Here is a 24,067-nt window from a genome sequence, read left to right on the forward strand (position 1 = left end):
TAAGTAACGATTCTTCTCCACAGAATCTTAATGTGTCTTTCCAAGGCTGTGGGATGGACTCCCTGAGTGTTCGGGTCATGGATACAGACACTCTCAGCCAAGTTAAAGAGAAGATACTTGAAGCTTTTTGCAAGAATATTCCATATTCCCAGTGGCCAAGAGTAGAAGATGTTGACCTTGGTAAAAAAAATCTATTTCTCTTTTTTTCAAAATGTGGATGATGCTTACAATACCCCTGTCTCATCTTCACACATGAACCGCTTGCACTGTATTGTGTGTTTCCCTGCCTTCTTGGGATCAGGCAGTGCACATGTATTTATTTCTTAGAATTATGATCTGGAGCTAAGACCAAGAGCTCCCAAGTCCAGCAGTTGTTTAATACCCATTCAGATGGAATCCACCATGTTCTTCAGGGATTTTAAAAAATGGAATAAATGATTTAACAGAGCCTGCACAAGTGACTAACAGTGCAATCCTAAGAAGAGCTACATTCTTTTAAGACCATTGGTCAATGATTTTTGAAGGGTGTAACTCTGCTTAGGATTGCACTGTGAGTGGCCCATTAGCTCTTCTTTTTTCTGTAATTGATAAATGCCCTAGATATGCACTCCCATGTTGCCCTACTTAACATACTTATCTCATGAGAAGGGATAAAAGCTGCTGATTGGTCATGGTATATTCTGTGGAATAAATGCGTAAGTTGCTACTTAACTGCCCCCAGACCTAAGGAGATGGCTTTTGACAGTGGGAAAGGGGAAGTTTGTCATGTCTGATGGCGGGGAGGACAAATGTGGTAAAATTCATGGGAGCCTCAGGAGCCCCCCCAAAACCTGGCATAGGGTGTAATTGAGGACATTTGAATTACATACTTGGCAGAAAGTGCAACAGCAACAGCTAAAATAAGAAAGCCTTCACTTGCATTATGTAGTAGTGCAGCTAAGATACAAGTTGGTAAATCATTGAGAATTAGGTAGTCTTATCTTCTTGCCCGATACACTGCAATATAATCACTCTTCCTGCCTTTTCTGTCAGTGCTAAACTACTGACGGAAGAAGACAAAGAGAGCTATTTTGCCCCTTCCCCACTACAGTCTCCTGAATCATCATGGGTCCTACCCATACACTGGAAATCAGGTGAATTAAATAAATGTGTTCAGAAGGATATGTTCATCGTGGTCACAGAGCAGTCCCACAAAGGTACTGCATCTGTGCAGGTCTGTTGCGGGAGAAGTTTACACAGCTTCGAAGAGTGCTTTTGGGCTCTTCCCTCTTTCTTCACATGCCAGTTTCCCCTCCTTTTTTTGGCATACTGAGAGGAGTGGGGTGTGCCTTCCCTCAGTTCTTTGCTGCAACAAAGAGTAGAAGTCCTTCAGCTTCAAAACTTACCTGAGTGCTTACTTGCATTTTCTTTGTTTATTGGAGGGACTCTTTTTTCTTTTCGGTCTTTCTTCTTTTTGGCTCGGGGCTGTCTATTGACTCCCACCTTTCAAACCATCAGACCTGTTGAATTTTTGTTGAGATAGTTCACTCTTAATCCAGTGCAAAGATCCAACAGGGCTTATTTGCTGCCCCACCTTCTCCTAGACAACACTACAGCTGTTCTCCATCTACTTCTCAAGGAATTCCTAAATTCATCAGTTCCAGGTATGGTTCTCCATTGTTTAGAGTCCACTAGTCATACCCACCTTATGCTCCATGGATGAAAGGACCACCTTCCACTGTCATTTGAGGCCTCCTTACTGATGTGATGTGGACATTTATGGAAGTTGGAACCGCTCCACAAACTTATCAGACCCTGCTGCACCTTCTGAAGTAACAGGGATGCTCAGTCCAGACCAATTGGCTCCACCTGAGGTTGAGCCTTTGGTTCCATCCCATCATTCTGATTCCAAAGCTGATGTCACATTGGAACCATCACCTACCATTAAGTGATCCTCTTGAACACAGTGATGTCCTGTGTCTTTACAGTGAGCAGTTCATCAGAATGGCTAGAGATAGAATGGCTTGGAGATAGAAATCACCACTATAGCCCCACAATCTGGTATTCAGAGTAATGAGTTCTGCTTGTACAGGACCCATCACCTTCCCTATTATGGAAGGCCTCATGTTACGAACAGATCCATGGAACAATCCTGCATCAGTCCCTGCTTCTCTATAGAAAATAGAGAATCTCTACCATGCAAAGTAGGACTGCTGTTCATTTATTTTCACTCACCCCACCTCTTAACTCCATCATTGTAGAGACTTTCCAGAGCAAGCAGACAACTCCCAGCATGCTGCTCCAATGGGTAGGGAAGGAAGAAAACTGGATACATATGGCAGGAAGTTTTATGCCTCCTCCACTCTATCTCTTAAAATATTCAATTATCAATCTGTTATGGCAAGATGGCAATTATTTTTATGGGGGAAGATTGCCCTTTTTTTAGAACTGCTTCCAGAGGGTAAGTGTAAACTGGCTAGAGTTCTACACTTAGAGGACTGCAAACTCTCAAAGCACCAGATTAGAGATGGGCCCGAAACGAACCACGGAACAAAATTCCAAATGGAACAGCTGGTTCGTTTTCAAATAAATGCGTTTCATGGGTCTGCGTTTTTATGGAACAATCGACTTTATGGACTTTTCCGTTCTGTTCCGTTGCTGGTTCAGGAAGCCAGACACTTTGCGCCATTCAATCCATCGCCTAGGCACTCCAGTTTTTGCCACTGCAAAGCTAAAATGACAGGAAAGGGGGAGACCCATGGATCATGCCTTTCCTGGGTTCAATATCTCTGAAACCTGGGGGGTCTTTAGAGGACAGTGAGGACTAGGTCACCTGCAAATTTGGTGGGTATTGGATATTGGGAAGGTCAGTTTGTAGCCTCTCAAAGTAGCTTCCAGCAGACACTCCAGTTTTTGCCACTGTGAAGAGAAAATGACAGGAAAGGGAGGGACCCATGGATCATGCCTTTCCCAGGGTTCAATCTCTCTGAAACTTGGGAGGTCTTTAGAGGACAGTGAGGACTAGGTCACCTGCAAATTTGGTGGGTATTGGACATTGCGAAAGTCTTGTTTAGTTTGGTTGTGTGTGTGAAGGTGCCTGTTCATCTACGGTCTTCCTGTGCAGTCCCACATGGGACTGCGCACGCGCAGGCCTGCCGATACCGGAGATTTTAATAGCTAAACACCACCAGGGGGCGCTCCCGCCTCTCAGCGTGCATGCGCGGCCGCTTTCCCGCCGAAACGGCCCTTAAGAGGCGGAGCGCCCCTCACATACCCTCAGTTTCTCTTTCGCCGCCGATCGTTGAGGTTTACAGCTTTCTTCGTTCGCAATGTCTGAGAAGGCCTTGTTTAAGCGTTGCGAGACCTGCAATCGAAAAATGACAAGGTCGGATGGCCATTCCATTTGCTTATATTGCCTTGGGGAAACTCACAACACTCAGGCGTGCAAGCATTGCCGCCGTTTACCTCCAAGGCCAGGGCGGAACGGGCGGATCGTTTGCATGCCTTCCTCTGGCAGCGTGCGATGTCGGTCGAGGACCCTCCACCGAAGTCTTCGTCTGCTCCGTCTGCGTCCTCTCGTCCTCCTGTAGCGTCGGGTTCCAAGACTCCTCGTTCACAACTGTCTCCGAGTCGCTCGGAGTCGAGGTCCGAGAGGATCCCTTCGGGTCGGAGTTTGTCGGAACCGACCGCTTCGGTTCCGAGACATCTAGCAAGTCGACCTCCTTCGATCTCGTCGGCTGTCTTGGCTTCACCTGCTCGTGGAGCCCATAGAAGTTCGACTCCGTCGGTTCCGAGGTCGACTCCTCCAACTCATACCACCTCTACGGTTCCGATGACTTCGGATCCCTCTGTAAGATCGAAGACCGTTCCTGAAAAGAAAAAGAAAAAGCATAAGCATTCCAGTAAGCATGATAAGGCAGTGTTGGAAGGCTTACTCACCTCTTCCCCATCGGTTCCGGTCGACTCCGCTCCTGTCCAAGTGGAGCAGCAGGCAGAGGCGAGTGATCGTCCGCAGTCCAAGACCCCTCCGGACCGGGAGGCTCAGGAGGACGACGTCATTCTCCTCGAGAAGCCTCTTACCCCTTCGGGTCGGGCCCGATCGGCCTCGTACGAATCAGGTTCTATTCGGTCGGCTCGGAGTCGACAGAGTCGGTCTACCCGTCGCTCTAGCTGTCGGAGCCCGCCACGGTCCTACCGGAGCCGATCCAGGGAGAGTCGACGTCGAGATGAACCTGTTCCTCGTTACTTTAGTAGAGAGAGTTCATACTACTCTGACCGGCATTATAGAGGTGCTTCGTTGTCTCCCTCATTTCGAGTCGGTTCCGATGTTGGATATGACCCGTCCCGCCTCCCGTCGGATCGGGTCTCTCCGCGGCCCCGGGCCCGCTACAGTGTTTCTCCTTTGTCGGAGTCACCTGAAAAGGAAATTGGGCCATCTGATGAGGCTTCGCCCACTGATGATTTTCGGGCCTACAACGAGTTGCTCCAGAGAATGGCGAAAGCCTTGGACCTTGAAGTGACTTCCACTGAATCTAAATTTACTGATAAGATATTGCAACATATCTATTCGGGGTCTACTCCCTCTATTGCCTTTCCCCTTATTGAGGGGTTTGCTGATCTTTGGAAAAAACTGCAGTCTCGACCTGCGTCTGCTACCGCCACTAATCGGAAAGTGGAGAGCTTGTACAGAACCAAAGATGATGCTCATCCGTTCCTGGCCGTTCACCCTCCTCCATCCTCACTTGTCACTGAGGAGATGCAAGCTCGGCCTCGCCAGGGCTCGCTGTCGGCTCCAACTGACAAGGATAGTAGAAGGATCGATGCCTTGGGCAGGAAGTTGTATACTTCAGCTACGTTTGGCATCAAAGTGGCGAATTATGCCGCAATGATGGCGGCCTATCAGCTGTTTTTATGGAAGAAGGTGGCGTCTTTTCTTCCTAAGATTCCCGAAGACCAGCGCACTCTGCTTCGGGTCATTCAGGAGGAGGCTGTTCGCCTATCCAGACACCAAATTAATGTTGGGCGAAGTATGGCTGACACTGCGTCTAGATCACTTCTCTCCTCGGTGGTACTGCGCAGGTACGCCTGGCTTCGCATGACCGCCCTGCCAGTTGAGACAAGGAACAGGGTTGAGGACCTGCCGTTTGAGGGCACCACCCTGTTTTCAGAGAAAACTGACGAGTTCCTCTCTAAGAAGAGGACCGACCGTCTGACAGCCCGCTCGTATGGGGTTCTACACCAGCCGTCGCAGCAGCCTTCTCGCCCATACTATCGTTCCTTCCAGCGTGGCAGACAACACCGCTATCAGCCCTATCAAGGGTATGCTTACCAGCCGCGCAGGAACTACCAGAGCCCACAGTCTGCCTTTCCCAGACGGAGGCAGGGCCAACGTCCCAAGCCTGGTTCCCAACAGCATCAGGCCAAGGACCAGGACCAATTGCATAAGCAATTCTGACAATCACAGGGACCTGACTCCACATTTGGGGACAGGCTTAATACTTTTTTGGATGCATGGTGTTCAATTTGTTCCGATGTTTGGGTTTTGTCTATTATCCAGTTTGGTTATAAAGTTGAATTTCTTGGTTTACCTTACCTACGTCTCCCTGTGTTTTCTTCTGACCCCCCTCGTTCGGAGATCCTGGGAGAGCTCTCAGCCCTGTTGCAGAAAGGGGCTATAGAGGAGGTTCCGGTGGCTTCAGCTGGTTTGGGATTCTATTCCAACCTGTTTCTAGTGGAGAAGAAGGATGGTGGGCTTCGGCCTATCCTGGATCTTAGGGGTTTAAATAAATTTATACGAGTTCGTAAATTCAAAATGGTTACTTTACAAATGGTTTTGACTTTGTTGCCCCAACAGTCGTGGTTTGCAGTCCTGGATCTGAAGGATGCGTATTTTCATATTTCAATTTTCCCTGAGCACAGGAAGTTTTTACGATTTGTCTATGGTCAACGTGTTTTTCAATACAATGTTTTACCCTTTGGTTTGGCCACTGCACCTAGAGTGTTCACCAAGTGTGTGGCAGTGGTGGTGGCTCATTTACGCCTCCAGGGCTGCCAAATCTTTCCTTATCTGGATGACTGGCTCTTGGTTGGTGATTCTGCTGACTCTGTGTCTAATCAGGTGTATCTCACCTTAAATTTATGTTTACGCCTGGGTCTTTTTGTTAATCAGAAGAAGTCCAAGTTGACCCCTGTGCGCTCCATCCAATTTATTGGAGTGATTTTGGATGGTATTAGGGATGCAGGCTTCTTACCTACAGAGCGTGCTTCGAAAATTAAGAGGCTTATTTCGACCCTTCAGAGGTGTCGTTTCCAATCTGTTCGCTTTATCCAGACCCTTTTGGGTTGCATGGCTTCTACTACGGCTGTGGTTCCACTGGCCAGGTTATTTATGCGACCCTTCCAATTGTGGTTCAATTCAGTATTCTCACCGGCCCGTGATTCTCAAAATAGGAGGCTTTCCGTCCCTAGAGGGGTGCTGTCCTCCCTGGAGTGGTGGCTGGATGATGCTAATTTATTTAAAGGGATGGAGTTTGGTTTTCACCAAACTCATCTGTCAGTTACTTCAGATGCTTCCCTTTTCGGTTGGGGGGCTCACTGTGCTGGCCTTTATGCCCATGGGTTATGGTCTGCGTCTGAACGTGAGGAACATATTAATGTTCTTGAGTTACGGGCAATTTTATATGCATTGATCTCCTTTTCAGATGTCGTGCGGAACAAGTCCGTTCAAGTCCTGACAGACAACACGACGGCAATGTTTTACATCAACAAGCAAGGTGGCATGGCGTCTGTGGCTCTCTGCACAGAGGCGATGAGACTCTGGAAGTGGGCCATAGATCATGCTGTCTGGCTGCATGCAGTTCACATCCCGGGGGTGCAGAATTCCATGGCGGACCACCTGAGCAGACTCCACAGGGAAAACTACGAGTGGTCCCTCCAGGACAAGTATCTCGCCCCTATCTTCTCGGAATGGGGGACTCCAGAGTTGGACCTCTTTGCGACAGTGGAAAATCGCAAGGTCCTAGCTTATTGTTCCAGAGGAGGAGTAGGCCCAGAATCAAGTGGGGACGCGTTTCAGTTAAGTTGGTCAAGTCCCCTGTGTTATGCCTTTCCTCCGTTCCCGCTTCTGGCACGGGTCCTCAGCAAGATCCAGAGGGACAGGGCGTCCGTCATCCTGGTGACCCCGTATTGGCCGAGGCAACCCTGGTTTCACTCCCTTCTGAGTCTACAGACTCAATCAATCCGTCTCCCGGTGGTTCCCGATCTCCTGACCTGCGGGGGGGGTTCTTCACCACGACATCAGGAGACTCAAACTCACAGCATGGTTGATCAGGCCAGGGCTGCCTTCTCCGAGGCTGTGACTAATGTTCTCTTAAATGCTAGACGTTTGTCTACCAGGCAGTCTTATGCCCTTAAGTGGGACAAATTTTCTGTGTGGTGTAGTCGCAGGGGTTTGGATCCTTTTGAGTCCACCCTTTCTGATATTTTGGACTTTTTGTGGGAGGTGAAACAGGAGGGTTTGGCCAACTCCTCAGTCAAGGTTTATCTGGCAGCCATCTCTGCTTTTCACCCTCCAGTGGATAGAAAATCTGTTTTTTCCCACTATTCTGCTAAATTATTTTTGCGGGGGTTGAATAATTTGTTTCCCCCTGTGCGGGCTTTGGTCCCTCAGTGGTCGTTGCCCCTGGTTTTGACTCGTTTGATGTCTAAGCCGTTTGAACCCTTGGCTTCCTGTCCACTCCGTTTTTTGTCCATGAAAGTGGCCTTTTTGGTTGCGGCTACTTCAGCCAGGAGGGTTGGGGAGCTAGCAGCGTTATCTTGCGAGCCCCCTTATTTGAAATTCCACCCTGAGAAGGTCGTTCTTCGTACAAAGGTCGAGTTTTTACCTAAAGTGGTATCCCGTTTTCATTTGTCTCAAGAATTGGTTCTACCGGTTTTCTTTCCGACTCCGGCTTCTGAGGCAGAGGCGGCCCTTCATTCTTTGGATGTTCGCAGGGCCATTTTATTTTATTTGGATAGGGTGAAACCGTTTAGGATTGACTCTAATTTATTTGTGTGTTTTGCTGGACAGAATAAGGGTAACCGGGCTTCGGCTCAGACTATCTCTAGATGGGTGGTCCAGGCTATACTGACTTGTTATTCTGCTGCTAACTTACCTTGTCCTTTGGAAGTGCATGCCCACTCCACCAGGTCCCAGGCGTCGTCAGCGGCTCTCTTCAGGGGTGTTCCACTCCAGGACATCTGCAGGGCGGCGACGTGGGCCTCGGCGGATACCTTTGTGAAGCATTATGCGCTGGACATCCTAGATAGAAAGGAGACAGCGGTGGGCACAGCTGTTTTGCACTCCATCTTTGAGTGATGCTTTGGCGTCACCTCCACCCAGGTATTTAGCTTTGGAATCTTCCCATGTGGGACTGCACAGGAAGACCGTAGATGAAAAACAGGTTTTACTTACCATAACTGTTGTTCATCTAGGTCTTCCGTGCAGGCACACATGCCCTCCCTCCTTCCCCGCTAACTCTCTTGGTACTTACCTTGCAGGGGGTGGCGAAAGAGGAACTGAGGGTATGTGAGGGGCGCTCCGCCTCTTAAGGGCCGTTTCGGCAGGAAAGCGGCCGCGCATGCGCGCTGAGAGGCGGGAGCGCCCCCTGGTGGTGTTTAGCTATTAAAATCTCCGGTATCGGCAGGCCTGCGCGTGCACAGTCCCATGTGTGCCTGCACGGAAGACCTAGATGAACAACAGTTATGGTAAGTAAAACCTGTTTTTCTGGGCTCCCTCGAACCTCAAACCGGTTCGGAACTGGCTCAAGTTTGGCTAATTCGTGGGTCATGTTCCGTGAAAATGAACGAACCACGAGGTTCATTTTTATCTTGTTCCGTGCCTATGTCTACACTAGATCAATTCCACCAGACACATGGCTGATTTTGCTGCAAGGAATCTCGCCACAGTCATTGCACTCTGCTGACATTCTTGACTCAGATCCACCACATTACCAAACGAGTCCAAAGCCCACATTGAGGATCTTCGGTTCAAAGAGAAGGACCTCTTTAGCTCCAAGACTGATGATACCCTAAACAAGATAAAAAAAAACAGGTTCACTGCAAAGACACTGAGTGCCACTCAGTCTCGCCCTGACTCCAGTTTCTGCCCATACTTCAACTCTTACTCTTATCAGTACAGAGGCCAGCACTTCAGACCATAACCCCCACCCCCCTCTTTCTCAACAATACCAACCTGCATGTCAGTCTGGTTCTAACAAAAGGTGAAGGCATGATAATAACCAGAGAAAGAAGTAGCTTTTGCAATCCCTGAAACCTACGAGTTACTTGTGCATCATCAGGCAAAAATGTTTCCACCAGAAGACAGAGTATTTTATCCAATTAAAAAGACTGACCTTTTCAAGTGCTGTTTTAGACTCCCTCAAATGGTGTTTGCAGACAGAGACAGTAATGATAGGATGCATTTTGAGGTCCCAATGCCAGACATAACAGTTATCATGAATGCTTTCCTTCAAGATTGGGATGCTCATGGCAGGCCTCATGTGGCAAGCAGTACATGTTCTCCCAGGAGAAACTATTGCACATCAACCTACTCGAACTAAGAACAGTCTGTTTAGCTCTTCAGGCATTCCAATCTATTCCACACACAATCCATTCAGATAAAAACCAGCAACCACCACCACTATGTTTTATCAGAACAAACTGGGCGGCATAGACTCTGGCACTTTGCAGAGAAGCCAAGTGTGTACTGAACAATGCTGTGGTCAGATCCATCCATATTCCCGGTGCACTGAACAATACACCTGACTCTCTCAGTTGAAATCAAGTAGTTCCCCATGATTGGGATCTGGACAGCCCTCAGTTACACATGTTTTTTCACTGCTGGGGTTTCCTGAAATAGATCTCTTTTCCATTTGACACAATGTGGACTGCCCAAGGTTTTGCTCCCAGGATGGGAGGACCCTCTATCCTTAGGGTACACATTCCAGATCCCAGGAGACAACATGCTTTTCCCCTTCTGCCCCTGTTTCCCAGGATCCTCAAATATCTGGCTTCTGAGCAGGCCATCACCATATTGGTGGCTTTTTCACCCTATCAGCATTGGTTTCTAACTTGATGAGGTTACAAAAGGGGTGTTTCTACCAGTTCCAGTTCTACCAGTTCCAGGCAGTTCCCAACTATTGAAACAGGGTGCCCACTACATCCCAGCATTCCTTCTTTCCCTCTGTCAGCGTAGCTGCTCACTCCATAACCTTTTACAGCAAAGTGAGAGAGGTTATTTCCAGTGTCAGAAAGCCCTCAATTCAAAGATCTTGGCAATTTAAATAAAAACAATTTCAAATTGGTGTTTTCAGCTCGAGATGTCACCTTTTGCTGTCCCTTGCACTCATCTTAGACTATTTGCTCCATTTGTGAGCTTTGGGAAAATAGCCTCTAGTGGCGGTAGTGAGAGAACTGAGGGAATGTGCTCCCCACTCCCCTCAGCATACTGAAAGTGGAAGGTATGTGGGCCTTCTGCGGCAAGCCTACACAGGCACAGCACCCTTGTTTGACTGCACTGGTGACCACCCAATGAACATCAGTTACAGGTAAGTGCAATCATATTTTAATTTAAAAATTTACTTTAAAAAATCCAGATATTTGTGGAGCAGATGTTTTTATGTTACCAGATTTATTTCATATACATACAATAAAAATATGCGTGCAGCGCTTGAATTGGTGTAAGATGTGCATTGTGAAAGATGCATATAAATCAGAAAACAGTGCAGAACTTCTACTTTTTACCTACTTGGCTTAACTGCTTTCCCACTGTGTGTAATTGAAGGTGTCTGCATTTGCTCCTTAGAGCAGCAGAGCTTGACACTGAAACACCTGTGCACTTGTCCAAGGTGGGATCAGAATAAGGAGTGATTTACGTACTGACTAGCACAAGCAGTGCTCAGGCAGGTTTTCCATTTGTTCCATTTTCTGTATTTAGAATGGTTTGCCACAAGCACTGACAGCTACATCCTTCGGGACCTTGATGACACTTCAGTGATGGAGGATGGCAGGAAGAAACTGAACACGTTAGCACATTATAAGGTAAAAAGAGTGAATGCTTGAAGAAGCTGCCTTCCTTTGGGCCTGCTTTTCCTTAGGGACACACAAGGATTCGCTTTCCAAGCAGGATTAGCAGACGCAAGCAGGGAGGATGCCATATCTCCATGAGAGCTTCCGGGGAACAGACATCTGCCCTGGCGAGAAACTCGTTAATATTGCAACACATCGAGACTAATTAAACGCTCTTCATGCAAAACAAGTTATTGCTGGGGGGGGGGAAGCCTCTTATTCCCAGTGGCTGCCATCCATCCTAATTAAAATCAGCCCATTCCTGTTTCTAACTAACAGTGATGACAGAGTTCCCATTGGTCAATTATGGGAGGATGGTCCATTTTCTTTTGTTTTCTTTGAAGAAATAATTTTCTTGAAAATAAATCTTGAGAAATTTAAGCTTGCATTTAAAGTAATTTCATGTGCATATTGTAATTTCATGCAAATATATAGGTCACAGACCATTAAGTGTTGGATCACGAGGAAGCATATTCATACAAACAGCAGATCACCTGGAACTGGGCCATGTTTGATTAAAAGTGGTCAAGCAACAGGTGGCTAGATGTGTGAATTAGGCCTTGCCATGTGATTGTTCCATAGTGATGCTTGGAATGACTCCCAGGGAGGAATACACTTGAGAAATGTCACAGTGAAAAATTCACATAAGTTTTGTGGAAAGCCTCTGAAAACAGGATATTAGATTTCTGTCATCTCTTGTATAAGGAACTTTCATGAAAAATCCAAGTAGATTTATCATTCTAATGTAATTCTTTCCATAAGATTTCTTCAGAGGAAGAAAAATGCCCATCTGAAACAGCTCTTAAAGAGTGCATCTTGACCAGGTTTCCAGTCATATTTGATTTGTCCCTGCGCTAATACTTGCATGCATAGATAAACAGAGTTAAAGGCTCAGGTTTTGAATGCTTGTTCTTAAAATAGCATTAAATTTGCACCCATCCCAATACATTTAATGCAATGGGCAGAAAAAGAGCAAAATCATAGACTCATAGGGTTGGAAGGGACCTCCAGGTCATCTGGTCCAATCCCCTGCACAATGCAGGAAATTCACAACTACCTTCCCCCCACACATACACCCAGTGATCCCTGCTCCATGCCCAGAAGATTCAAAACACCGTCAGGATCCCTAGCCAAACTGGCCTGGGGAAAATTGCTACCTGACCCCAAGGTGATGATTGGCATTACCCTGGACATGTAAGAAGGGGGCATGTAAGAAGGGGCCAAGAGAACTAAGCACTGATGTAACCCTCCTCCTCATGATCTGCCCAGATTCACAGAATCAGCATTGCTGTCAGATGGCCATTTAGCCTCTACTTAAAAACTTCCAAAGGAGGGTCCACCACCTCCCAAGGAAGCTGGTTCCACTGAGGGACCACTCTAACTGTCAGGAAATCCTTCCTAATGTTTAGCCAAAACCTCTTTTGATTTAATTTCAACCCGTTAGTTCTAGTCTGACCTTTGGGGACAATGGAGAACAATGCTGTGCCGTCTTCTATATGACAGCCCTTCAAGTACTTGAAGGTAGTTGTCATATCACCTCTCAGTTGTCTCCTCTTCAGGCTAAACATACTGAGCTCCTTTAACCTTTCCTTGAGGTAAAATCCTTGAAGTAGAATCATGAAGTAGTTGGAATTTAGCTTTTTTAACTATAGTGAATATGATGCAACAATGTATATTCAATTCAATGTTATTAAAATAATGAGGAAATGGCAGGACCCTAGACAAGAGAATCAGTGTGAGATTTCAGGCGAGGACATCTACAGCAGTGATTGTAACTTGTTAGTGAATAAAGGGCATTTGTGCTCATGCAAAAAAGAAACAGAAAATGAAGCTGTAAACAGTGGCATATAACAGATGCATCGTGAATAGTTCACGATGCATCTATTATATGCCACTGTTTACAGCTTCATTTTCTGTTTCTTTTTTGCATGAGCACAAATGCCCAGTTAGTCATGCAGTTTATCAGTAATGGGGTAGCACAAAGAAGTCCTAAGCACAGACTTAGATGTTGCAAAGGAAATGAGCTTGTGAGAGTCAAAGCTCCCTTCTTCAGATATCTGAAGGAGGGAGCTCTGACTCTCAAAAGGTCATACCCTGAAAATCTTGTTGGTCTTTAAGGTGCTACTGAACTCAAATCCTGCTGTTCTACTGCACACCAATACGGCTACCGACCGTTTTCTGTTTCCTCATATTGCTAATTTGGGGGTTAAACAAGTATTTGCATGGGAAAATTGATGGGGGAGGGTTAACCCCTTCTACATCTACTGATCCTCTTCGACAGCTATCCCTTAGTCTAATCATTTCTTAAAGTTTTGCTTTCAGCCAGAGGTAGAATATCTCCTGTCTGTTTACTCACCAATCTTCTCCCTGCACTGGTAGTGCACTTGCATGGCCCTTATCTCTGTAAATGTAGGGTTGGAATGATATATTTGCCAAAATAATATGTAGTTTGAGTCCAAGTGTCTTGTGCATATGAAGACAAGGCTTATTGGGAGTTGAATGTGACATTTTCCCTTCAGAAAAACATTTTTTTCATAACATGGTTTCAACGTTCAGGGTAGAAATAGGATTTTTTCCCTTGTTTTAGTTCCCTCAGAGTTATTGAAAGCATAACTACATTACTAGAGCATAAGAAGATGCAGAATACAGAAAAGAACCCACTGAATTTTAATCTTCATATATTGCATGTAAGAATCACAAAGTAATGAGGTATTTGTCCCTAATATACTATTTGTCTTTCCCTCATTGACAGATCCCTGAAGGTGCCTCCCTAGCTATGAGTTTTACTGATAAGAAAGATACCACTCTAAGCAGAGGTAAGTTTCTTTCACAAAGAGTCATGGATTATGGGTTGGGTTTGGGGAGTAATTTGTTTTTAGCTTCTCCTTTTTTTTCAGAAGAGTGGAAAATCAGATGATGTGTTCCAAATTGATACTTTAAGGGGGGTCAAACTACAAGTGGTTTTACTGTACTTGAGACTGGTGGAACTTTTCTCCAAGAAAGCATTGTCAGATCCAGATTTTTTTTAAAAAAATCAGAAGCTCGGTAAATCATCCTGATCCTTTCCAAAATCCATTTTGGATTCCTGTATCCAGGGTTTTTTTTCTGGGAAAAGAGGTGGCAGAACTCTCAAGAGGGAAATGAGGAAGAAAAACATGGGATTCTTTGAAATAATATTATTTTCACGCACTATTGCCTAGTATTTTCAAGAGATGCCGGAACTCCGTTCCACCGCGTTCCCGCTGAAAAAAAAGCCCTGTCTGTATCCTAGGTTAGTAAATTCCACAGCTATTGTAATGCAGTTCCATCTGTGGATAAATCTAGCAGCAACTTTAGTATATGCCAAATGCCACGATAAACCTATTAGACTTGGGCCGAGTACTCTGGGCATTTTCACAAGTGAGGCTTACATCTGATTCTTGTGTCAGTTGGATTTGTAATGAAAATGTAAATACTGTATCGGCCAAAAACCTCATTTGCATTACAAATGCTTTCCCTCCTCTTTCTATGCTATATTAACAGCGAGGAAACATTCATATAAATAACACAAGAAACTGTTAAAATCAATATAGGCCTTGCATGTGAAGGTGCCCTTGGTTTTTCTGTTCAAGGTGAAGACATTTATGTCACTATGAAAAATTCCTATTGCCTGGAAATAATCAGCCATCATGACATTGCTTTGTTTGTAACTAGGACTTGCAAGATCCACATCTCTCGGAACAGTCATAGTGATTTAGCTGCAGTAATTTATGTCACTGAATCCTACCATTCATCTCGAAGCCTTCAACATCCTTCATGAAACTGAGTAGGATTGATGGCTAGACAAAGAGACAGAAAGGCGGAGCAGAGACACTTAGTGCCCTGTTCTCTGCAGTGCATGACATTTTCTGAATGGCAGCTAGCAATCTGAGAGGAGAATAAAAAATCAGTATCCGAAGAGCAGGGAGGAGTGTTTTGGCAGGGCTGGAAGGGGGGACAAGCCTGGAGCTCTGGCCTTCAGACTAGTGGTAATGAGGTCATTCTCTTTACTGTTCCTAAATGGGCTTGTTTGTTGAACTTTGTATTTGAATGGCTGTCGTCCTCCTTTTGCAGGGGCGGGGGGGGGGGGTGACATATTGACTGCTAATCTCTACTCAACTCAGGCACGGTGCAGAGTTTTAGCTGAGTAAGTGGACTTTAAGTAGGTAGGTTAAAGTTTGAGCAGTCACTATGGCATCCTGAGAGTGAAGCTTACAACAGAATATTTCATAGTACTGACTGGAAGAATCTCAAAGGTCATGAGCAAAGAGAAAAATGCTACTTATGTGGTACTCGCTTTTTTGTGTCAAACAGAGTCTCAAAATGTCTGCTTGTGTGGAATAAGTGGACATCTGGAGAGGAAAGTCATGATTTTCTCTTAGTATAGAGCTGTGGTCTTCAGAAAGGTCATGAGACCCTGCAGGGCTGTCATATTTCTTTTTGCTGCTCTTTGGGAGGCCTTGCCTCTAGTGAGCCTTATGGAGATTAATGCCATATCACTGGCCTCTTCGCACAAATGGCAAGAGGAGCTGTAGGATACTAAGGCAAGGCCATTCAGTGGTGGAGAGGATTCCTCCATGATTCTGAACCTTCACTTGTTCCTCACTATGATACATTTCCGTGCTTGGCTTGTGATTCCTGTCTACATATCTATTCAAATTTTTCCAATTTTTTCCAGTTTTTTTCTGGGCCTTCACATCTCTGTACTAGATAAGTAGGAGATATTAACTCTAGTAAATGTTTACCCTTTTTGTCTGTTACAAGCAACAATCCTTAATGAGCAACTATGGTATAAATAGTGTATACCACATCTGATTGGTTACATATTTCATCTCTCCTTTGTTGTAGGTATCCATAGTCAGATGAGTAAGCCTAGCTTTTATTTCTCTGTGCTGACAGGGCAGTGGTGATAAAATATTGTTAGGTTCTCGTTTGCACATTAAATTCATGTTCTTATTGTATTGTTATGCCTGAGGGCTAATGCAATCAATAAAGGGAGTTAGATGCAGCAGAGTTACCTGTCCTCAGATGTATGTAGCTAAGAAGAAGGTGAGAAGTTCCGGACCTGAAATCCCTTCTTTTCCAGTTAGCCAGGTCTGATTCTCTCCGAAGTTCTGTTCCAGCAGTTTCCAAAGAGTTGACAAATGTTCAGTAATAAAGGACAGCCCAAGCCAACCATTGCTAGTCTTGTATGCAATCCAGCCATTGGAGAGCACAACACTTGAAGCCCATATCTTCTGCATTCAGTTAAATGTGCTTCAGGTTCTCTAATCATAAAGCATAGATTTCTCTATGTATTGTCGAAGGCTTTCACGGCCGGAGAACGATGGTTGTTGGGGGTTTTCCGGGCTGTCTTGCCGTGGTCTTGGCATTGTAGTTCCTGACGTTTCGCCAGCAGCTGTGGCTGGCATCTTCAGAGGTGTAGCACCAAAAGACAGAGATCTCTCAGTGATTTCTCTGTCAGATTTCTCTGTCAGAAAATAAGGAAATGTCATCTGGGTTAGTTAATATTTCATTGATTAATGTTACTCATGTTCTGTGAGCAATAATTATGCTATTTGTTATTACTACTCATTGTCTTGGATTCAGCAATGCGCAAATGGAAACATAAATGAATTTAGTGCAGTTTCACTTGTGCAAGATCTTGTGCAACACGTAGCACAAGCATTTGATTGCCCAAGATCTTGCACAAGTGGGGATACATACCTTGTGACATCAAACAAATGGCTGTTGTGGTGTTTTTCTTCCTTCTAAGAAGACTTGCTGTGCAAAATTGCAAACCCTGTCAGTTTCTTCATTTTCTCAAATCTTTTTTCCCTGCAGTGAAAGATTTGGACACTGAAAAATACTTTCATTTGGTAAGTATCCTATTCCAAAAGCAACTGGGGATAATGACACTTCCACTGTGGGTGGGCCAAGCATATTTTCATTAAGGGATCGTTTACTTCTTGCTCCTCTGTCTCTTCTTTATTTGGGAATTGGACCTGTACACCAAGAAAGCGTGTGACTGACATGGTACATACTGATTAAGGAAATTCCATCAATGTATGCACATATCACAACAGTTCTAAGCAAGGCTGCAGAAGTAATTACTTAGCCAGAATGCTTTGCTGGATGGGAGGCAGACTGACCTCGTCCAATAAAAGTTGTCAAGAGTGTTTGTTAGGAAACAAGCCTCTGCTGTCCTCCCCCACCTTACAGCAGTTTAACAATGTACAACCAAAGAGCAATAATGCTGAACATAGTTTATTGTTAAAGACAAACCTTGGAATGCTTTCCATATGTACAACGTATGCAGACTGATGCATTTGTCAGCTGGCCAGTTTGTTGGACAACAGTCAGGCACATGGGGGTGGGGGGGGTGGGATTGAGACCTGTGGGATTGAGACTCATCTCTGCACTGTTTGCATAATAAGATAATAATTGAACACATTCTGTTTGGCAGGGTGAAGGGGGAAACTCAATTTTTGTCTTAATCATGATCATAATCTTGCATATATCTATCTAACATGTTTTACCTTTATAACGATTGCCAGTTACCAGAAGGGAAAAGAATATTGTGTCTGGTGATGTTTCAGACAGCTGAGTTCTTTGTAAACTGAATGTGGAGCAAAATTCTTTACTCATTAAAGGGGAAACAAAGGAATCAAGCATCACAGCTGGCAAACAGTGCCATTTATATTTAATATTGTTTCAGTGTTCATAATCCAAATGGTCTGATTTATAGCATGAGATATAATTCTTTTTTTCCCTTCCTTTTATTTTCTTTACTAATATGAATTCTTTGTTGGCAGCTTTTAAAAGTAAATTTCAACCATGTATAATCCTGTCTTTTTTCAATTGTTAGGTTCTTCCCACGGATGAACTAAATGAAAATAAGAAATCTCATCGGCAAAGTCATAGGAAAAAGGTCCTTCCTGAAATCTACCTGACCAGATTGCTTTCCACAAAGGTAGGAGACATGGGGTGGGGCAGCCATCTTCTAACAACACTGGTGTCAGCCCATTTGGCTGCGATCTTGGTATCAAATCTCAGAGGGGAGAAAGGGTCAAACTGGATAGAATGTTGAACTAGGGAACGCTTACTTGGAGGTGGTGGTGTGTAGGGATGCGCGCTTCAGTTTTCCGATTTGGGCCTGATTAGGAATTATTCAGTATTTCCAAATCGGCCCCAGCATTGCTGAGTCGATATGGAAATACCAAAGCAAGCTTTCCAAAAGCTTCAGAGCATTTCAGAAAGCTTTGAGGAGAACGGCAGCAGCCGCAGCACTTTTCTTGCTGTTTGCAAACAGCAAGAAAAGGGCTGCTTTTAAATTATCCACAACAGGATAAAACAACCCCCCCAGAAGAACAAGCAGCAAGTATGAAGTAGTAAATATAAAGTCAGAAATCACAAAATCACCCCTACACAAAAGCCCAACCAAAACACCCACACATACACATAGCAAAAAGGCAGGTTTTAAAATGCAAACAAAAAAAACCTTCTCCCCACCCCCAATCCTTGCCCTCCAAGACCCCAGGCCAATCCCCTCCCCATAAAGAGAGAAAAAGCCCAGTGAGTCTCTCAAACAGGTCCTCCAGGTGCAGTGCACTCCCCAGGTGCAGTAGCAGATGTCCTCTGACCAAGTGCAGGTCTCAGCAGCAGGAATCACTCACTCCAGGATCCAGGCAGTCACAGTCCAAAGCAGGCCAGCCAGAGTCCCAGCCCAGACCAGAGGCATAGAGGCAGCAGCAGTCTCTCTATCTTCAATCTAGAACAAAATGGAGGCTGACTAAGGCAAGGTTCCTAATTTAACTCTTGGCAGCAGTTTTAAAAAGGCACACTCTGGCATTGGCCAGAAAAGAGCTGCTGCGAGGATTGGCCGCTCACTCCCCCTCCCTTCCCCCCCTTCTGCCTCACCCTCTCATTTGGTTAAAAAAGGCAGGAAACAGTGTTTCTTTGCTGTTCCTTAGCAAAGGAACAGCAAGTAACAGGCCAGCCACACTTTCTGAATTTTACCGAATAAATTCAGTAAACTTAAATTCTCAGTATTGTCAATTGTATTCGGTAATAGATTTCAGCTCGGTAATACCAAATTTTACCTAGTCTGGTACAATTCAGTCATTTTTAGTGAATACCGAACCCAAATTGCACATCCCTACTTAAGAGTGGCCTTAGGATGCAATCCTGTGCGTACATACTTGGGAGCAGGCTCATTGAAGGCTGTGTGATTTTACTGCTGCCTAGAATTTTATTAGGCTGCTTTCACAGGTGATCCTTACATTTTTTTCCCCCACATCTGTGTATGCGCCAGAGAGACCCAAATTGTGTGTGTTGGAATGTTTTTGCAGTTTCAGGACAGCTATTACCTGCAACAAATAACCACTTTTAGCTGATGAGGCAGGAAAGATTTTTTTAAAAATAGAAGAGAGTTAATATTTATCCTTCAGGATCTCAACTACAAGTGACATGCCAAGGCTACTTTTTAAAAACTGTATTCATATTTTGTGCTTTGCTTTTAAGAATTGTTTTGTGATGCGTTCATAGTAACCACTTTGAGATCCTTGGCTAAAAACTTCATATAATTAAATAAAAATGGTATGCAATAAATCCCTCATGGCCAGTGTACTCTGGCAGGGGAGTGATGGGAACTGGGAGAGGTGGGAGAGGAAGTTCAATGTTTGCATTGCCTGTCATTTTCCCCCTGCAAATCCTCCCTCTGGAAGCCACTTTTCCCCAGGGACTTCCAGGTAATTCCCTGGTGCTGCAGAGAGATGGGAAGCAGCATTGAGGAGAGAGTTGTGGGGGTGGGTGAAGAGTACTCCCCCATTTCCCTTTTCCAGATCTTCCTCTTCCAAATCATATTTGCCTGTTAGTTGATGCATGACATGCATTTCCTCCCTCAATATGCCAATAAATGAACATGTGCCCTAGTCTGGTATATGTCTTACTGTTAGCCTACATTTCCCAGTGTACAACACTCTTTTTAAAACTCTAATAAGATATAATAGAGGGGCTCTGTCAGACATTTATATGTCAAGAAATTCTACTTTTTGCATTGTTGCCTAAATGGCATCAGCACTCTTTGGGAAATGTAATAACTGTCTATTGTGAAGGTAAGTCCTGTATTTAATCAAGAAAAACAATTGCTGATGCCATTAGGGGCTCAACCACAGAACTCCAATATAGCACCAAACCTGCAATGAGTGGGATTCTCTGGCCCAGTGGTACAGAACAGCCCAGCCTAGATTGAGATTTAAGACCCACTTAAAGCATCAGGATTATTGCTCTTAACAGACTTGGACACGGGGCCTGGCTTTAAGCCAGTCTGTAATTCCATTGCTTTGTAATTCATAATTGGAGCAGAGATCATAAGAGTTGCCAGGGGTCTGTAGCTTTTCTCACTGTTTACCACACAGAACAATCACAGATGTGCTTTTGGATTCCAGCAACAGAGAAGGAGACTCTCAGTGCCAAAAGAGATTAAATGCAAACTAAGTGAATTATATTACTGTGCACAAAATTAACCCTTTCTATCATATTGATTGTATTTTGCCTTCCCCTTCATTCAGTCATTTTCTAGGAAGCTTTCTTCAACAGTGTTAAGGGGGAAAATCAGTCTTGTATTAATACCTTAGTCTACCATAGATGCTGTTTTCTTAGACCAAAACTGAATGTTCTCATTTTTGAAGGGCACACTTCAAAAATTCCTGGATGACCTGTTCAAAGCCATTCTTAGTATTCGAGAGGACAAGCCGCCTGTGGCTATCAAGTATTTCTTTGATTTTCTGGAAGAACAAGCAGAGAAACGTGGGATCTCTGATCCAGACACATTGCACATTTGGAAAACCAACAGGTTGGGGATTTTTTTTTTTTAACTTTCACAAATATATGCTTGTAAAGACCTGATTATCTATCAATATATAAAAAGAGATGGAGGATTAAGGGGAAGGGTGGCAAGGAAAAATGTTAAATGGAGAACTAATAGTATTTTTAATGTATAAAGCTGGAGGTGCAAGACCAGCACTTGGTGGGCAAAAAGAACAAGCTGATTTTAAATTTAAATATGCTTACTCCTGAGCAATTGACACTAATTCTAATATGAGTTTCTCAGAAAAAAAGTATGTACTAAAAAGGGGATAGGGGACCAGAAATGGCTTCAGGAACTGTTCAGTAGGGGGAAGAATATGCTCCTCAGAGAGATGACGTTCTAGTATAGATGGGCACGAACTGCTAGACGAACGAAAGTTCATCACAAACTAAGCCAGTTCATGCTTCGCAAACCAGTGGTTTGTGGAAGCCCGTTTTCCATGAACTTCCAAGAACTGGTCTGCCAGTTTGTTTGGTTCGTGTAAAAGCCCAATACCCCTTTCCGTGCCACTGCGAAGCAGCATGGAAAGGGGAATTAAACTTCCCAATCAGGTTCTTGTCAGGGAGATCCCCAACAAGCAGCTGATCCAAGCCTGTGGGGATGAAATGCCCCTTTCTTTTAAAAAAAATAAAATAAAATTATTCGGTGAGTATAATATAAATGTTTACATTTCCCAAATCTGCCCATTCTTAATCTATTCCCCCACCCTTTCCCTCCCCCCTTTCTGCTATAGACTTCCAACAGCTTTCCAACCCAATATCTAACTACTCTGCTTAATATTATTTGGCTATTTAGCAAATAAATTGTTCTCTTAACTCAGTTACTATTTCACATCATTGTCCATATTTCCCCCTTGTAATGATCACTAACTCCTCCCTTAATCAAAAACTAAAAATTATCTAATGCCCACATCTCCCCTTTTACGTCCCACTTTTTTTCTATATACTGTTTCAATTTCCCCCAGTCTTTAAAAAATTCTTCTGGATTTTGTTCTCTTAGCTTCCTTGTTAATTTGTACATTTCAGCCATATGTAGTAATTTTTGTATCCAATTCTCTACAGACGGCACTTCTTGTGTCTTCCACACTTGAGCATACGATATTCTTGCTGCCGTTGTCATGTAAAATACGAATGTTCTGTCTTGTGGAATAATTCCGTCTAAATTCAAGTCCAGCAAAAGCAGTTCTGGATTTTTATTTATTTGGATTTGTAGAATTTGAGACATAGCTTCTATAATATTCTTCCAGAACTGCCTTGCAACATCACAAGTCCACCACATATGATAAAATGAACCTTCATGCTTCTTACATTTCCAACATTTATCAGACATTTGATTATTTCCGTATGCTATTTTCTTCGGTGTTAAGTACCATCTGTACATCATCTTATATACATTTTCTTTAATATTGTTGCATATTGATATCTTTAAGGTGTTCTTCCACAAGTGTTCCCACGCCTCCATTGTTATGTCTCTGTTACAGTTTATGGCCCATTTCACCATTTGCCCTTTAACTGTTTCATCTTCTGTATACCATCTTAACAGGACCTTATAAACTTTAGATATCATTTTTCCCTATCTTACAGTATGTTTTCTTCCAATTCAGAGTTTTTCAGTTTAAATCCAAATTTCAAATGATCCGAATCGTATAAGTCTTTGATCTGTCTATATTGAAACCAACCATATTCAACTGGCAGCTCATCACATGTTTTCAACTTAGCCATATTTTGCTCCTTTTTCAAAATTTCTTCATAAGTCAAACATTGTTCTCTGTTGTAAATTATATTTGGTTCAACAACTTCTAGTGGCACCACCCACATCGGGATACCGTCATCTAAATATTTTTCATATTTTGACCAAACCGTAAAAAGGCTTCTTCTTATATAATGATGCAAGAACATAGAGTCAGCTTTAAGTTTTTCATACCATAAGTAGGCGTGCCAACCAAAAATCTTTTTGTATCCTTCAAGTGTAAGTAGTTTTTGATTTTTTAATAGCATCCAATCTCTACGGAGCAGCTGGGAAAGGGGAATTTCACCCCCCCCCCCAGTCAGCCGCTTGTTGGGGATCTCCCTGACAAGCAGCTGATCCAAACCTGCTGGAGTGAAATGCCTCTTTCCCTGCTGCTGGGAAGCAGCACAGGAAGGGGCATTTAAACCCCCACATCAGCTGCTTGTTGGGGATCTCCCCGACAAGCAGCTGATCCAAGCCAGTGGGGGATGAAATGTCCTTTTCCCTGCCACTGCGAAGCAGCACAGAAAGAGGCATTTAAATGCCCGGATCAGCTGTTTGTCAGGGATCTCCCCAACAAGCAACTGATCCAAGCTGGTGGGGGGGGGTTGAAAGGCCCCTTTCCCTGTTTCTGGAAAGCAGCATAGAGAGGGGCATTTAAACCCCCAGATCAGCTGTTTGTCGGGGATCTCCCTGACAAGCAGCTGATCCAAGCCGGTGGGGGAATGCTCCTTTCCCTGCTGCTGCAAAGCAGCACAGAAAGGGGCATTTAAACCCTCGATCCAAGCTGGAGGGGGTAAATGCCCCTTTCTGTGCTGCTTTGCAGCAGCACAGAAAGGGGTATTTAAACCCCACAAACCACAAACTGGTTCGCAAACTGGGGCAAGTTCATGGTTCGTGAAACGGGACAAACCACACAGTTTGTTTTTTTCCTGGTTCATGCCCACCTCTACTTTCTAGTTGTCACAGAAACAACAACTATTCTAGCTCCAATTGCAAACATAAAGTTGAGTGTCAGCAAATATCCAAATAAAGATAAATTGCCACAAACTTTTCAAAAAATGCATTCAGATCTCTAGATTGTTTTCCTCCTTGACAAGTGTGAACAGGTTTATTAAAGGAGAGAAGCAGAGCCTGTTTGTTACTGGTCTCATTTGACAGTTATCGTCTTTTTTTCCCCTATCAGTTATCAGTGATATGCCCTAAACAAATAGCTGTTCACGTTAGAAGTCACAGGGATCATATATGATGGCAGCACTAGTTTGAAAGCCAAGAGATGAATGAACTATGGCAGCCTTTGTAGGTAAAGGGGGATGAATTAATAGAATCTTTGGTTGCTGTTCTTCATGCTGTAGTCATTTCAGTCATGTCATTTTCTGGGCAGCC

At 44.1% G+C, this 24,067-nt stretch overlaps 1 protein-coding gene across 1 annotated transcript in view; it reads left to right on the forward strand.

The window, feature by feature from the left end:
• Positions 1 to 24,067, forward strand: part of PLXND1 (plexin D1) — a 216,653-nt gene that overhangs the window by 181,544 nt on the left and 11,042 nt on the right. The window contains exons 27-32 of the mRNA XM_054975821.1: positions 24 to 180; positions 10,955 to 11,058; positions 13,838 to 13,901; positions 16,927 to 16,961; positions 17,951 to 18,055; positions 20,775 to 20,938. Coding sequence (XP_054831796.1) covers positions 24 to 180; positions 10,955 to 11,058; positions 13,838 to 13,901; positions 16,927 to 16,961; positions 17,951 to 18,055; positions 20,775 to 20,938 — 629 coding nt within the window. The remainder of the gene's footprint in view (positions 1 to 23; positions 181 to 10,954; positions 11,059 to 13,837; positions 13,902 to 16,926; positions 16,962 to 17,950; positions 18,056 to 20,774; positions 20,939 to 24,067) is intronic.

The sequence above is a fragment of the Eublepharis macularius genome, chromosome 4 (genome assembly GCF_028583425.1).
Source record: "Eublepharis macularius isolate TG4126 chromosome 4, MPM_Emac_v1.0, whole genome shotgun sequence".
NCBI classification, from domain to species: domain Eukaryota; kingdom Metazoa; phylum Chordata; class Lepidosauria; order Squamata; family Eublepharidae; genus Eublepharis; species Eublepharis macularius.